Below are 14405 nucleotides of genomic sequence, written 5' to 3'. Positions count from 1 at the left end.
CCTTGCTCTCCATGTCGCCTCCGAGTTCACACTCCATTACAGCGGACGTCCCCAGGAGCCAGTCAGCAAGGAAGGGGAGGTTGTGTGTTAGCTACTGAGAAGAGTCTTCTGAGCAGCTGACTCACCTCCTTTCACTCTGATTGGCTCCAATCAGCAGGAAAGGACACGGAAGCCTCTTAGTAGCTAACATGCTCCCCTTTCATACTGATTGGCTCATATATAGGACCCTGCTCAGGACCCTGCTCCCCCAAAAATAAGAGGTCTATGACCCTCCGTGACCCGAGACAACTATACCCCTGCATGTGACATAAATTCACCTTTTTTTTTTGTAATGGAATTTATTAGTTATGGACACAGCAATGATTTACACTTTGCAAATATTACAGACATAGAAGCCACAGACTAAGCAAGGGCTGGTACTGGAATCTCCTTGATGCTTCCCCATGGACATCTGCTGAACTAATGTCTACACATTTTTGTGTTTTTAGGAAACTTGGTTCCCTCTGTGTGTGTGTGTGTGTGTGTGTGTGTGTGTGTGTGTTTTGTGACTGTGAGATCTTGCAATGCAAGTGTGGAATCACTGAAAAAAAGAGTGGTGCAGAATTTAGCCTTTTGAGCAACTTGAGGTTTTTCAGGGTTTTTGAGACTCAGGTCAAGTTTCTAGCCCTTATGGGTGTGGATATATGTGTGGAAGTGTATGGGTCCAGAGATCTGGGGGTCCAGAGAGGTAGCTGAACAAGATTACTGGTGGTGAGAAACTATTGTGTGCCTGGCATAGTCCATCGCCTCTCTCCCATGGTACCTCTGGCTTGGCATAGTTTGTTTTGCATAATTTAATGCTATGCAGATCTACTTGAATTGCATTATTCATATTGATGGGAATTCTGCAGCAACTCTTGATCGCAGGATCCTGACTATGAAAGAGAGAGAGACTGTTTCTCCTGAGCTTTCCAAAGGCACTGGTCTGCCCGCTGTTGGAAACATGCCAAGATGGACCTTTGATCTGATCCAGCCAGGAATTGCTCAATTTTTCCTTTCGCCAGGATAACTAAATGGAACTTCCACTTTCAGGGGCACTCTACCTCTCATTGTAGAGAAGATGGTGGTAAATCTTACCCTTTGGGAACCAAAAACCAGCTCAGAAACCGACCTCTTCTTAAGTGGGGAACTTTCTGAACCTTTTCCCAGGAGATAGTTGCTTTTCTCTGGAGTTCCCTGTAAGATTTTGGGTGGAATGTCTTCAGTGAGACTCTTGGTAATTTGGGGCGAGCTTCCATGTATGACAATTAACGTAATTAATACGCATTATTGCCCGCATTAAAGCAGTGTAATTTATGTGCATGGTGCTTGAGAATGCCAAGGAGATGAGTTTGTGCCCCAAGGTGCTTTCAATCTAAAGTTAATCGCAGCGGGGAGGCAGCAAAGGGAGGGAGAAAGATGGAGGGAAGGGTCAGTGGGGGAAGAAACTATTGATGTGCCCTATAGTTTGCAGTCCCAGGGAATGCATTGGGTGTATTCTGTTAACTGCAACAGCTAAGACGAACCTGCATGTTCAGGAATAGTGTATCCCTGAAATACTGGTTGCTGGGGTAGAGCAAGTAAGGGAGGCAATTGCTTTTGTGTCCTGCTTGAGACCTTCTTGGAAGCATCTGGCTGGCTGTGGCTGGAATTTAAAATGCTACGTAGATTAATGCTACGTTATATGAACTGAAGGATGGCTTTTAGTTTATATTTGATTGTTGTTGATATATATATACACTGTTTTAATTGTTGTACGTCGCCTAGAGTGTCCCTAACCGGACAAATAGGCGACTGAAAAATAAAATTTATTATTATTATTCCCTCCAATTCTGCTGTTCAGGTGTGAGTGGTGTTGCTTATTTAGCCAAATGAGCACCACCTGTGCACAAGCCAGAGGTTGTGGCAAGCTTGGGGGGGGGAATCCAGAGGTTTGCAAAAGTTGTTTTGTTGTGTCAGGAGAGACCCCCCTCCCAGCAGCCACGAGACCTGGGCATATCCAGTGGCCACAGACTGCTGATTCATAGTTCTTTTGGGGGGTGAGGAAGGAGAATGAGGGGGAATGGGAAATGGAGTGGCATTACCTGGAGGGGGGCACTACCCATTTACGCTCCACGTTGCAACATTTTGTTGCAGGTCCTACTTGTTGATGGCTGTTACTATTCAAGATGTGTTCCTTGTCTCTGTAGAAGATCTATGCAAAACATCTGGACCAGTGCATGAAGTACTGAAGAGGGGTAGCACGGGGGGCCCTTACCTTTTTGTGACAGCTCTGTAGCTCCTGTGTATTTTTTAAAAGGCTCCTGGGGTGCTGAGCTCAAAATTATGGGGGAAAGAATTTGGGGTGGGGTGGGGGGCTTAATGACATCCATCGTCCCCATCTTCTGGATCTCTGCTCCTTTGGCCAATATATCCCCCATTGTCAGGGGTCAACATTACAGGGAGGACAGGAGGGGTCTGGCCCTCTACAATGTTTTAGCTAACTCTGTTGAAAGGCTACAGGAGAGCTGGCAGAATTTCGCTAATACTGAAGTGGGGGGAACTTGGAGGGTGTGGCTTATGGATTTCATGAAGGGCTCCTTCCCTCTTTCCGGGCTTATCTTTGAAGGGCTCTTGCCCTCATCTGATAGGGCGGGGTGGGAAAGCCTGAGTTTGGGGGCCAAATGTGGCCCTTCCCCAGGCCACACTTCTCGCTGGCCTTGCGTCACACCTTCCTCGGATGTTTTTGCCTGGCTAGAGTGTTTCCTTGAACTCTGATAAGGCCTGTATGGAAAAACACGTCAGTGTGTGCAAGTAGAAACTGCTTGGAAAAGTTACTTTTTTGAACTACAACTCTCATCAGCCCCAGCCAGCATGGCTCCAAATTGGGCTGATGGGAGTTGTAGTTCAAAAATGTAACTTTTCCAAGCTCTGAACTAGCCTATTGTGCAATGGTAAACGTTTACACTTGTTGCGTTGCCCACTTTTGCCTCTGGCCATGCCCACCACTGGCATGTGGCCCGCAGAAGGTTGCCCTGAGGAGAATGCGGACCTTGGGCTGGGAAAGGCTCCCTATCCCTGTGACAGGGCTCTTGTGTGTGTTCTAGGAGCAGGTGCAGAGGAACAGGGGAACCCCACGGGCCTGCTTGAGCTGAACGTGCAGGCGGCAACATGTTGCAGATTCTTCGGTAATGCGCTGTGTTTCTGTGGCAAGGGAGCATGGATGTGTGTGGGTGGGGGAGCTGGGAAACTACAGCCTCAAATCTTAGTTCTTGCTTTGGAGGTTCGCCAGCCTCCAAGTCGTTCCTTCGTCCTGGACAAGTTTGCTATGAGGGGTCCCCACCCTACCTCATGAGCCTGATGTAACTAAAACACAGTTCTCTCCTCTTCTTTCCCTTCCAGACTGTGGAGCATGGATTCCCCAACCAGCCCAGCTCCTTGGCCTTCGATCCCAAGCTACGAATCATGGCCATTGGCACCAAATCGGGAGCCGTGAAAATGTATCCTTTTTTTATTTGACTGGGGCGTCCCTTCCGCGCATGGAACACCGGTGGAAGGGGAAGGTAAGAGCTGACTTGTATCAGCAAAGCTACCAGGTAGCTACCTTGGTGGGAAAGGGCTGCCTGATCTGGGGGGTTGGGAGCCTTGGGCCCAGGGGCCAGATGTAGGCCTCTCGGCCCCTCTCTTCATCCCTCAGAATTCCACCCAAGCCACACACCTTCTCACCTCCTTTGCACCCTCATGGAGTGTTTTTGCTTGGCTGCAACATGTGCTTGAACTCTGGTGATGCCTTTTGCTTGCCTCGGTGAGGACTGAGAGAGGGGTATGTGAGTGTGCATAGAGACTGGCCCACTGTACAAAGGTAAAATTTACATCTTTTGCCCCGCCCACTTTTGATTCTGGTCCCACCCACCACTGGCATGTGGCCCCTGGAATGTTGCCCAGAAGTGGCCCTCTGACTAGAAAAGGTTCCCCACCCTGGCCTAATCCCAGAGGCGTGCAAATATTGCCTTGATCAGAAGTTAGGGGTTTTTTTGTGGTCATGACTCAGGGGTGTTTGGGATATCTGTGCAGAGTTGCAAATGCAGCATGATCTAAGCGGAGGTGGGGAAACCTGTGGCTCACTCGATAGTTGTTTTTATTTCGAATGTTTCAAGCTTTTCGTCAGGAGACATTGCAACGTGGTTTAGAACGGGAAACAAAATTAAATAATACAGTACATCTATTGTTACATTTATTCAAGGAGCTGAAGGTGGTGTACATGGTCCTGCTCCTCATTTTGCCCTCGCAACAATCCTGTGAAGTAGGCTAGGCTGGACAGAGAGGCACAGTGACTGGCCCAAAATCACCTAGTGACCTTCATGGCTGAATGGGGATTTGAACCCTGATCTCTCAGGTCCTAGTCCGACACGCTTAACCCAGGTATGGAGAACCTTGGATCCTCCAGATGTTGCTGAACTACAACTCGCATCAGCTCCAGCAAGCATGGCCAGGGATGATCGGAGTTTTGATTCAGCAACATCTGGAGGGCAAAAGGTTCCCCAAACCTGCTCTAATCACTATGAACAATAAAAAGAATACCTCAAAATCCATAAAATAGGATTCTGCTCCTTCAGTACATTTCCAGTCACTCAGTACCCACACAAAGTCGACATAAAATAACATACCCGTACTTAAATCAGCCTACATGTGCGCACGCTCATCCACACTTGCGCGCCCAGAGACACACGCTCTCTCACTCGCTCTCAGCAATTACTGATCCTGACTCTCATTCCGATGGGCTTTGGCATAGCTGCATTAAATGTTCATACTTATTTTTAACTGCATTGCTTCGTATATTGCATTTACTGCCATTTGAATTCTATGGAATGCAAATTGTAATACAATAAAATACAATATAAAAAAATAAGAGAAGCAACAGAAATGCAATCAGAAATCATACTGCATCTCGCATAGCACATTACAATTCCTACAACAGGTGGGAAAAGTATTAAGTGGTCCACTAGATCATCAGCAATTTTCAAGTAGTCCATGGGGGGGAAAGGTTTGGGAACCACTGCCCTGGAGATAAATACGTACACGTGTGTGTGTGTGTGTGTGTATATATATACACACACACACGCATACAGTGCCTTGCAAAAGTAATCAGACTCCTAACCAATGCTCTCATATTACTGAATTACAGATGGTACATTGTAATTTCGTTCTGTATGATATTTTATTTTGAAACGCTGAAACTCAAAATCAATTATTGTAAGGTGACATTGGTTTTATGTTGGGAAATGTTCGTAAGAAACATAGAAAACTGAAGCATGTTGCTTGCATAAGTATTCAACCCCCATGCATTAATATTTGGTAGAGCCACCTTTCGCTGCAATAACGGCTTTAAGTCTTTTGGGGTAGGTATGTACCAGCTTTGCACACAGCGTCGGAGGGATTTTGGCCCATTCTTCTTGGCAGATTTGCTCCAGGTTGTTCAGGTTGGTTAGACGTCGCTTGTGGACAGCAATTTTCAAAGAGCGTCGCAGATTCTCAATGGGATTGAGATCAGGACTTTGACTGGGCCACTGTCAGATGTTCACCAACTCCCATCAGCCCCAGTCAGTAATGGTTGGGGATGGTGAAAGTTGTAGTTCAGCAATATTTGGAGGGCCACAGATCCCCCCTGCCTTGATCAAAGCCTTTTTGCTTTTTAAAAACTACAGACCCAAGCTTAATAGTTGTATCTGGAGGTGTAAGCCCCTAGAGGTCTACTGCTGGTAGTTTGGTCAGAATAGATGTGTTGGCACTTATATCACGAGTGTTAGTGTAACCTTGATCCTCATAACAACCCTGCATAGTAGGCAAGTAATTGAAGGAGAGGTTTGAACTGAGGGCTGGGGGGCTGGGTTGACAGCTTGTTGCTTGGCTGCTATAGCACAGCAAATTTCTAACCTTGCTAACAAGGTTGATAACAGCCGGTGTGCAGTGACTAGGTTGCTTCTCTGCCATGTTCTTCGCAGGTTGTGCTTTGGGTTGTGTGAGGCTCAGAGGTCTGCCAGTGGCTTCTAAAACTCCCACAAATAGTGGTGGGTTTTTCTTGTTGTGGTTGCTGGTGGCCTTGACGTAGGCATGTGGCAACGCACAGGCTTCGCATATGCGGAAGGTCCCAGGTGTGATCCTCGGTGTTTCCAGCTCAAAGGATCAGGTAGCAAGGGAAGGGGAAGACTTTATCGGCCTGAGATGTTGGAGAGCTGCTGCCAGTCAGAGCAGGCTGTACTGGACTAGGTGGGCAAAAGTCTGAATCGGTATAAGGTAGCTTTCTTTCCCTTGAAATGCACAGGACTATGATAGCTCTTAACAACTGGAAGAGATGTTCCCTCTTTAGCTTTTCCCCTTCCATCAAATCTCCTTTTTCTCTTCCGTGCGCACGTGTGTGTGTGTGTGTGTGTGTGTGTGAGTGTGTGAGAGAGAGAGACACACACACACACACACACACACACACACACAGAGAGAGAGAGAGAGAGAGAGAGAGGGAGAGAGGGAGGGGGGTATTCAGTAACCTTCCTATTCTCAGGATATAGCAGATCAATAAGGCAGGAAATTATTTTGTAATTTTATTTAACTCTGTGTCGGGATTTCTCCAAAGCTGTTCAAAACACAGACCCTCTCCTCACCCCCCCCCCTTGCTACCCTTGACACATACTAGAAACTCAGGGTGCAGGGATGTGCATGGGGGAGGGAATTTTCTTGTCTTTCAGGCTGCCTTAGTTTGTGTTTTACCTTTGTTTTTCCCACTGAAGTCAGTGGGAAACTCTTGCTCTTCTCTTGCTTGTAACTTTGGTGTTTTCAGTTCCAAATGGAATACGCTTCCTCCCCAGGCATTTATTTATTTATTACATTTATATACCGCCCCATAGCCAAAGATCTCTGGGCGGTTTACAGCAGTTTGGCTATTCCCCCCCCCGAGGATGTTGGACTTGCCAAATTTCAAGTCTCTGTTTCTTAGAGGCAACTGAACAGAAAGTATAAAGTTTTTTGTATTTGTTTACCTCCTTTGGTTTACCTGCTCGTAGCAGAGACTTTGCGCTAACTATTTGTGTGTGTGAGGTGGAGCACAAACCCCAAGGAGTGTGTGCCGAAGAGAAGATGATGGAGTTGGAGCAACAGGTGTGATTTTTGTTGCAACTTCTCTCCGGCCTTCTTAAATTGCAGATGGAGGTTTAAATTACGGGGTCAGGACTCAGGAGCCACCTGTTTTTGCCAGTCTCGGGGCAGGGAGGGAGTGCCGTAGGAAGTTATATACTTTGCCTTGCTTCTAGCTCCTGCGGCGGTGGAGCCCGGGTTGGAGAGTTTAGGGGGAGGACCAAAGAGAAGCTCACCTTTCATCACCTCCCCCAGAGGTGCAGAGGCAGCCAACGCCTGTGGAACACCCTTTTTTCCCCAGACGGAAGTGCTGTAATCATTGGATGAGGGGGAATTCAGAAGAAGAAAAGTCATAGGGTAGCTGCATGCTGCGTTCTTGCTTTGAGAATAACATCCTCATCTGGGGTAGACTGCTGCAACCTGCTGCCTGTGGGCCTTCCTGTTATTTTTTGGAGACTGTTCAGAAAAGTCAGATAGTTCAGAGTACAGCTGGAAGCTGTCGACTGAGGCCCCATCCGCCCTGTACATTTCAAGCAGTATCATGCCACTTGAAGCAGCTATGGGGTTGTATTCAACTAAGGCCTACTCAGAGTAGACCTATTGAAATTAATGAACCTAAGTTAGTCATGTCTATTATCTTCATTGGGTCTACCCAAGTAGAACTAAAGTTGAATAACGCCCATGGCTCCCTACCAAGAATCCTGGGAAGTGTAGTTTGCAAAGGGTGCTGAGAGTTTTGAGGTGACCCCTATTCCCCTCACAGAGCTACAATTCCCAGAGTTATCTGGGATTGATTATTAAACCTCTCTGGGAACTGTAGCTCTGGGAGGGGAACAGAGGTCTCCTAACAACTCTCAGCGCCTTTAGCAAACTGTACTTCCCAAGATTCTTTGGGTGAAGCCATGACTGTTAAGGTGGCGACAGCTTTAAATGTATAGTGAAGATGGGGCCTAACTTGTGTTAGCAACGGGGGGATGCGATTTGCTAGTACTTCAGCCTTCACTGGGATCCAATTTGTGTCCGAGCCCAATTTAAGATGCTGGCTTTGATCTATAAAAATTGATTGGGACCTAGTAAGGATGAAGAGAATTTAATTCAGTTTGTGTTTTTAAGCAAACTGACCTCACAGACTAATATATGGATGGGACATAATTAATCCATCACATTTTGCATCTCTCTGAATTTTGAGATACTGTTCTCAAAAGGTACCATGATGCATTAAAAATAATGTGCTTTTGGATAAAATATGTTTAGGAATAGGTGCATTTCTAAATGTATTTTCAGAAATGCATCTAATTTTTTTTTGGCGCTGGGTAAAAACTTACCGCTTCTCCCAGGCACGTAATGATTCTGAGAATTTTGTATTGATATGCTTTTGCTTCCGTTTGCTTTGCTGCTGCGTGGCTTCTTGCGTGGTTTTAATTGTAATGTGTACCCCACCCCCCAATTTTTATGATGTGCTCTGTGCTCTTAAAATTGGGCTAGCCGCTTAGAGACTTTCTGTGTAGCTAGTGACTAATAAATTGAATAATTTCTATTCTAATAATTGAACTAAACTGTTGCCTGGCCGCGATAATGGATTGGATGGGAGCTAACAGACTGAAGCTTAATCCAGACAAGACCGAGACGCTGTTAGTGAGTGCCTTCTCTGCCCAGATGGTGGATGTTCACCCTGTTCTGGACGGGGTTACACTCCCCTTGAAAGAACAGGTTCATAGCTTGGGAGTTCTTTTCGACTCTTCCCTGTCTCTTGAGGCTCAGGTAGCCTCAGTGGCATGGAATGCTTTTTACCATCTTCGATTGGTAGCCCAGCTACGTCCCTATCTGGACAGTGACGACCTCGCCTCAGTCGTTCATGCTCTGGTAACTTCTAGATTGGACTACTGCAATGCGCTCTACGTTGGGCTGCCCTTGAAGACAGTTCGGAAACTACAGTTAGTCCAGAATGCAGCGGCCAGATTGTTGACGCAGACCAGAAGGTCCGCTCATATAACACCTGTTTTAGCCTGTCTGCACTGGCTTCCTATTTGTTTCCGGGCTAAATTCAAAGTGCTGGTTTTGACCTATAAAGCCTTACATGGCATGGGACCGCAATACCTGGTGGAGCGCCTCTCCCAATATGAAACTACCCGTACACTGCGCTCAACATCTAAGGCCCTCCTCCGAGTACCATCCCATCGAGAAGCTCGGAGGGTGGTGACTAGAAATAGGGCCTTTTCGGTTGTGGCACCCGAACTGTGGAATAGTCTCCCTGATGAGGTGCGCCTGGCGCCGACGCTGCAATCTTATCGGCGGCAGGTGAAAACCTTTTTATATTCCCAGGCATTTTAATGTGTACTATTAATATTTATTGTTGTATTTTGCTGCTATTTTGATTATTTTTGTTTGATTCCATTGTATTATTGTATTTATATATTCTCTGATTGTTTTATTATTATGTACACCGCCCAGAGAGCCCTTGGGCTTAGGGCGGTATATAAATAAAATAAAATAAATAAAATAAATAATAATAAAATAAGTAATCATACCTTGCGGAAATATTATTTAAGTTTGAATTTTCGAATGGATTTAAAGGTTGCAGATTAATGTGGAAAGAGGACTTTATGAATACAAAGGTGCGAAATTGACTGGAAACAGACGGATCTGTTCAACCTTACAACCTAGATACCTGAGGATCCACTTACTTCAATATGAACCTGGCTGAATGTTAAAATCTTTGAGGATGAGAACCCTCACCTCCTGAAGTGGGGTGGGTGGCTAAGCGATAAGGCCTTGGTTGCAGCCAGGGCCATCATCCTTAAGATAGCTGCTGGGGCCTGGCCCACTTTTTTTTTTGTTTAAACCACATTATCTTACTGACATTTTTGGTTGTTGACAACGTCAAGGAAGATGATTGAGCTATCAGGGCATCGTCTACTGATGGGGAAGGCTGTAGCTCAGTGGTATAGCATCTGTCTTGCATGCAGAAGGTCCCAGGTTCAGTCCTCAGCATCTCCAGGCGGGGCTGGCAAAGTCCTTTGCCTGAAACCATGAAGAGCCGCTGCCAGTCAGTGCCGATGATACTGAGCTAGATGGACCAGTGGTGTGACTCGGTATAAGGCAGCTTTCCGGGTTCCCATGTCAAAGTGTGTGTGGGTCTGTCAATACGGCTGCCGCCTGAAGGGGTAGGTACTACCTAGGCAAATAATTTCTCTCTCCTCCCCCTGTGAACTCCATGAAAACCTGTTACTCTGTAGGGTGGGGCATCAGGCATGACTTTCCCAACCCCCCTCCTCAAAATGGACTCTCGATTGTGGGATACCCCCCCCCGGTCCCTTTTGCTTGTCATGTTCTCTGACATTGTCAGCATAATTTTTTTTCTTTCTGCAAAATGGAGAAAACGTGCTTAATGGAGTTCAGGGCCTTTTGAAAGTATATTTTGTTTTTGAACTCACTTTTTAAAAATGCCATGTTAAGAGTAGTAACAAGTTGTTTTTTTAATGGGCATTTCTTATAACTCTTGCGTGATGATTTTTCTTAGAATCATAGATTAGAATTGTAGCATAGTAGAATTGGAAGGGGCCTGTAAGGCCATCAAGTCCAACCCCCTGTTTAATGCAGGAATCCAATTTAAAGCATCCCCGACGGGTGGCTGTCGAGCTGCCTCTTGAATACCTCCAGCGTTGGGGAGACCACCACCGACCCCAGGTCACTGGTTCCATTGTTGCAGTGCTCTAACAGTTAGGAAGTTTTTCCTGATGTTGAGCCACAATCTGGTTTCCTGTAACTTGAGCCCATTATTCCATGTCCTGCACTCTGGGATGGTCGAGAAGAGATACTGGCCCTCCTCTGTTAAATACCTGTTGTAAGCTGCTTCAAACTGAGGCCGAGAGATAGGATATGGTATTGAAAGGAGCACTCTTCTCCTGTTTGGTGTTGCAGAGCAGTCCGCAGTTGATGATTTGAGGTTGGTGTGTGTGTGTGTGTGTGTGTTGTCTGAAGTGGCGAGCAAGGGCTAGGAAGGCTTAACTTGGTGCATAGCAACAAGAGCCCCCCCCCTTCCTGTGAAGGGTCTTCCCCTGCCTTTTTGGAGGGAACCTGAATAGATCCATTTTGGAGGGCTGCAAGCATCTTGGCTTCCAAAATTGGCTCTTTTCAAGCCCCTTTGCGCTGGCAGCCTTGCTAAGATGTGCGGTCTCCATGGAGTTGACAACCTCAAGAATAGAATGCAAAGGAACACTTTCCCTCGGCCCTTCTCTCTTCCAGCATCTGCCTTAGTTGATTGTGCCTCCCACATTCTTCTCTCTCCAGGAGGGAGTCAGGGTGGTTGATATGTTAAAAAATAAATAAGAACGTAAGAAGAGCCTGCTGGATCAGGCCAGTCCCCCATCTAGTCCAGTATCCTCATCTCACAGTGGCCAACCTGATACCCATGGGAAGCCCACAAGCAGGATCTGAGTGCAACACTGCTCTCCTCTCCTGTGGCTTCTGAGCAGGGCCGGCTCCAAAGGGCAGCTAGGTGGGGCCCTGGCCGAGGGGCCCTGGAGCTACAAGGGCCCCTGAGGGGCCTCTCCGCTCCCCTTCTGCAATCTGTGGAGCTTCCGAGCTGCTCGCCATTCCCTTGCTCCACTTACCTTTCTCTGCTGGCTTTTGTTCATTTGTTCAACTGTTATTCCACTTTAAACAGTCATGAATCCTGGGAACTGTAGTTTGTGAAGGGTGCTGGGAGTTAGGAGAGTCATATTCTCCTCATAGAGCTGCAATTTCCAGAGTGATTTAACAGTAAGTCTCTCTTCTAGGGATTGTAGCTCTGTGAGGGGAATAGCGCTCTCCTAACGACTCCCAGCACCCTTCACAAACTACAGTTCCCGGGATTCTTTGGGGGAAACCATGACTGATTAAAGTGGAATAATAGTGGAATAAATGCATGGTGTGAATGTGGCCTAAGATGGTGCTATTTATTTATTTATTGCATTTATATACCGCCCCATAGCCAAAGCTCTTTGGGCGGTTCACAGCAATTAAAAACAATAAAAACAAATATACAAATTTTAAAACACAAAAAACAATGTAAAAACACAGTTTAAAAACAATGTAAAAACACATGCTAAAATGCTAGACACCTGTAGGTGTTTTTTTATATATATAACTATTTGTAGTTACTTTTAAAAAAAACTTGCTCTGGTTCAGTCATGCAGAATGCTGCCGTCCTTGAAAGCAGGGACGCTGGTTGATTCTTTCCAAGCAGAAAAGCTGAACTTTTTGAACTGAAGTTAGAGGCATCCAAAAATTTGGTGGTTCTGCAGTCGCAACCCCTCCCTTCCCCCCCCCCCCCAGTCCTCTGCATCTGGAGCTATGTTAGAAGGCCAGCCTCTGTTGGCTTCTGTTCAGGACATGTGTGAGTTGGAAAGACAATGGGGGAAATGGCCTAAGAACAGAGGATAAAGTTCTTAAGTCGTGCGGTGTGTGTGTGGGGGGGAGGAGTTGTCTACTTTCCAGCCAGGCAGGAAAGGAAGCAGCTACAAATACAGCCCCCGGTGCCTAAATGGAATCATCCTGCGCTCCAAAGGGGTCTTGGTATGGAATCACTCTTCACATGGATGGATGCCAAGGGGTGGGAGGGTGAAGTGCAGGAATAAAATCCCCACATCCACCCTCCAAAAAACTAGCGTTGGTTGGCTCCTGAGACAGGCATGCTGGATTGGCAAATGCTGAATTCTCTCTCTCTCTCTCTCTCTCTCTCTCTCTCTGCTAAAGAGATGAAAATTCATTGCCAAATTTCTGAATAGGCAGAAAATGTCTCCTGGTTCCCTTTTTGTACTCGTCCCATTGCTGAATTTAGATTGGATGTTCTGTGGGGCAGGGATCTCACTCCCCCCCCGCCCTCTTTGTTTCTCTAAACATTGAACTTGGGTCAGAGGAGTTACAAGATGGACTGCAGGTCTGCCAGCTTCTTATCTGAGATTTAAGCCCCCTCCAGCCAGTGTGGCATAGTGGTTAGAGTGTTGGACTACAACCTGGGAGACCACGGTTCAAATCCCCACCTTGGGCCAGTCACTGCCTCTCAGCCTCAGAGGAAGGCAATGGGAAACCCCCTCTGAATACCGCTTACCATGAACACCCTATTTGTAGAGTCGCCATAAGTTGGGATCGACTTGAAGGCGGTCCATTTCCATTTTTCCTTTTCTCACCCACTGAACTTGGGAAAGGGCTTTTAGCTCAGTGGCAGACCATCTGCTTTGCAAGTAGAAGGTCCCGGGTTCAATCTCCGGCATCTCCAGGTAGGGCTGGGGCAGAGTCTGCGCTGGAGAGTCACTGACGGTCAGTGTAGACAATATTGACCTAAATGGATCAGTGGATTTGGCGCCGTATAAGGTGGCTTTCTGTGTTCCCAGATACGCACATCTCCAACCTTGGCTGCTGAGTGCCTGGCTCTGCCCTCCGAGCAGCTGACGGCCTCTGTCCCTGAGGCTTATTGGAGCATCCCACCTACAGCAACAGGTCATGCTATCCCCGCTGGGAGCAGGAAGTGGGTTTTCCTACCTCTAGTTGTCCTTGCAAACTCTCTTGGTTGAGGAGCGCTACTGGCCGCTAGCACACCCCAAAGATAAAACAAAAGAATGATTTTGAAAGTCATGGCAAGGCCGATTTTCTGCACAGAACGCATTTTGTGCAAGTGTATTCTCTGTTTTACATGAATGCCCTCCATTTGCACGCTTGGTTTTGAAGTCTAGCGAGCGTGGGTGTCTTTCACGGGATTGTGTGTGTATGTGGTTGAGATGGGACAACAGCCTTTGTGTGTTTGTACTTCAGTACGTTATTTTGGTAATCCTCACAGCCACCCTGTAAGGTAGGTCGGCATTCTTATTGCAGGGTTGGGGTGTGTGTATGTGGAGACTGAGAGAGATTAGTTTGCCTAAGCCATGTAGTAAAGCTTATGGCATGGATTGGATTTGAACACAAGATGCAAGTTCATAGCTCAGTGTCTGGCCTAATAGACGTTTGTGGTTTGCAGAAAGTGCCTGTACTTATATATGTTCTTCCTGTACTTATATATGTAAAACAAACCTGTTTATGTTGTTGTTAAAAACACATGGTTATTACAACAGACAATTCCAGATGCCCTTGTGCAGGAGTAGAATCTGGATACTAATTTCCAGTACTTTTTCCCTTTGGATGTTCGGCAGGTGAGATCCCGAAAGGGAGAGACTCATGGGAAAAAAATGCTGCCATGGAGCTCTTTCCCCATGAGGGCTAGAAGCTTGGTTTCTGTTGATACGTAAAAATTTAAATCAGCTGAGATT

The 14405-nt window shown here is 46.5% G+C and overlaps 1 protein-coding gene across 3 annotated transcripts in view; it reads left to right on the top strand.

The window, feature by feature from the left end:
* The window catches only part of LLGL1 (LLGL scribble cell polarity complex component 1), a 95057-nt gene that overhangs the window by 19231 nt on the left and 61421 nt on the right, over nucleotides 1–14405 (top strand). For 2 of the 3 annotated variants that reach the window (XM_061599157.1, XM_061599156.1), the window contains exon 2: nucleotides 3400–3497. In XM_061599157.1, the coding sequence (XP_061455141.1) occupies nucleotides 3400–3497 (98 nt within the window). Of the gene's footprint in view, nucleotides 1–3149; nucleotides 3186–3399; nucleotides 3498–14405 lie in introns of those variants that run through there. The other variant, XM_061599158.1, reaches the window with a different exon arrangement.

Source organism: Rhineura floridana, chromosome 17 (assembly GCF_030035675.1).
Source record: "Rhineura floridana isolate rRhiFlo1 chromosome 17, rRhiFlo1.hap2, whole genome shotgun sequence".
In the NCBI taxonomy this organism is placed as follows: Eukaryota; Metazoa; Chordata; class Lepidosauria; order Squamata; family Rhineuridae; genus Rhineura; species Rhineura floridana.
Note: the sequence above shows the minus strand (reverse complement) of the source record. Positions and strands in the feature narration are given on the sequence as shown.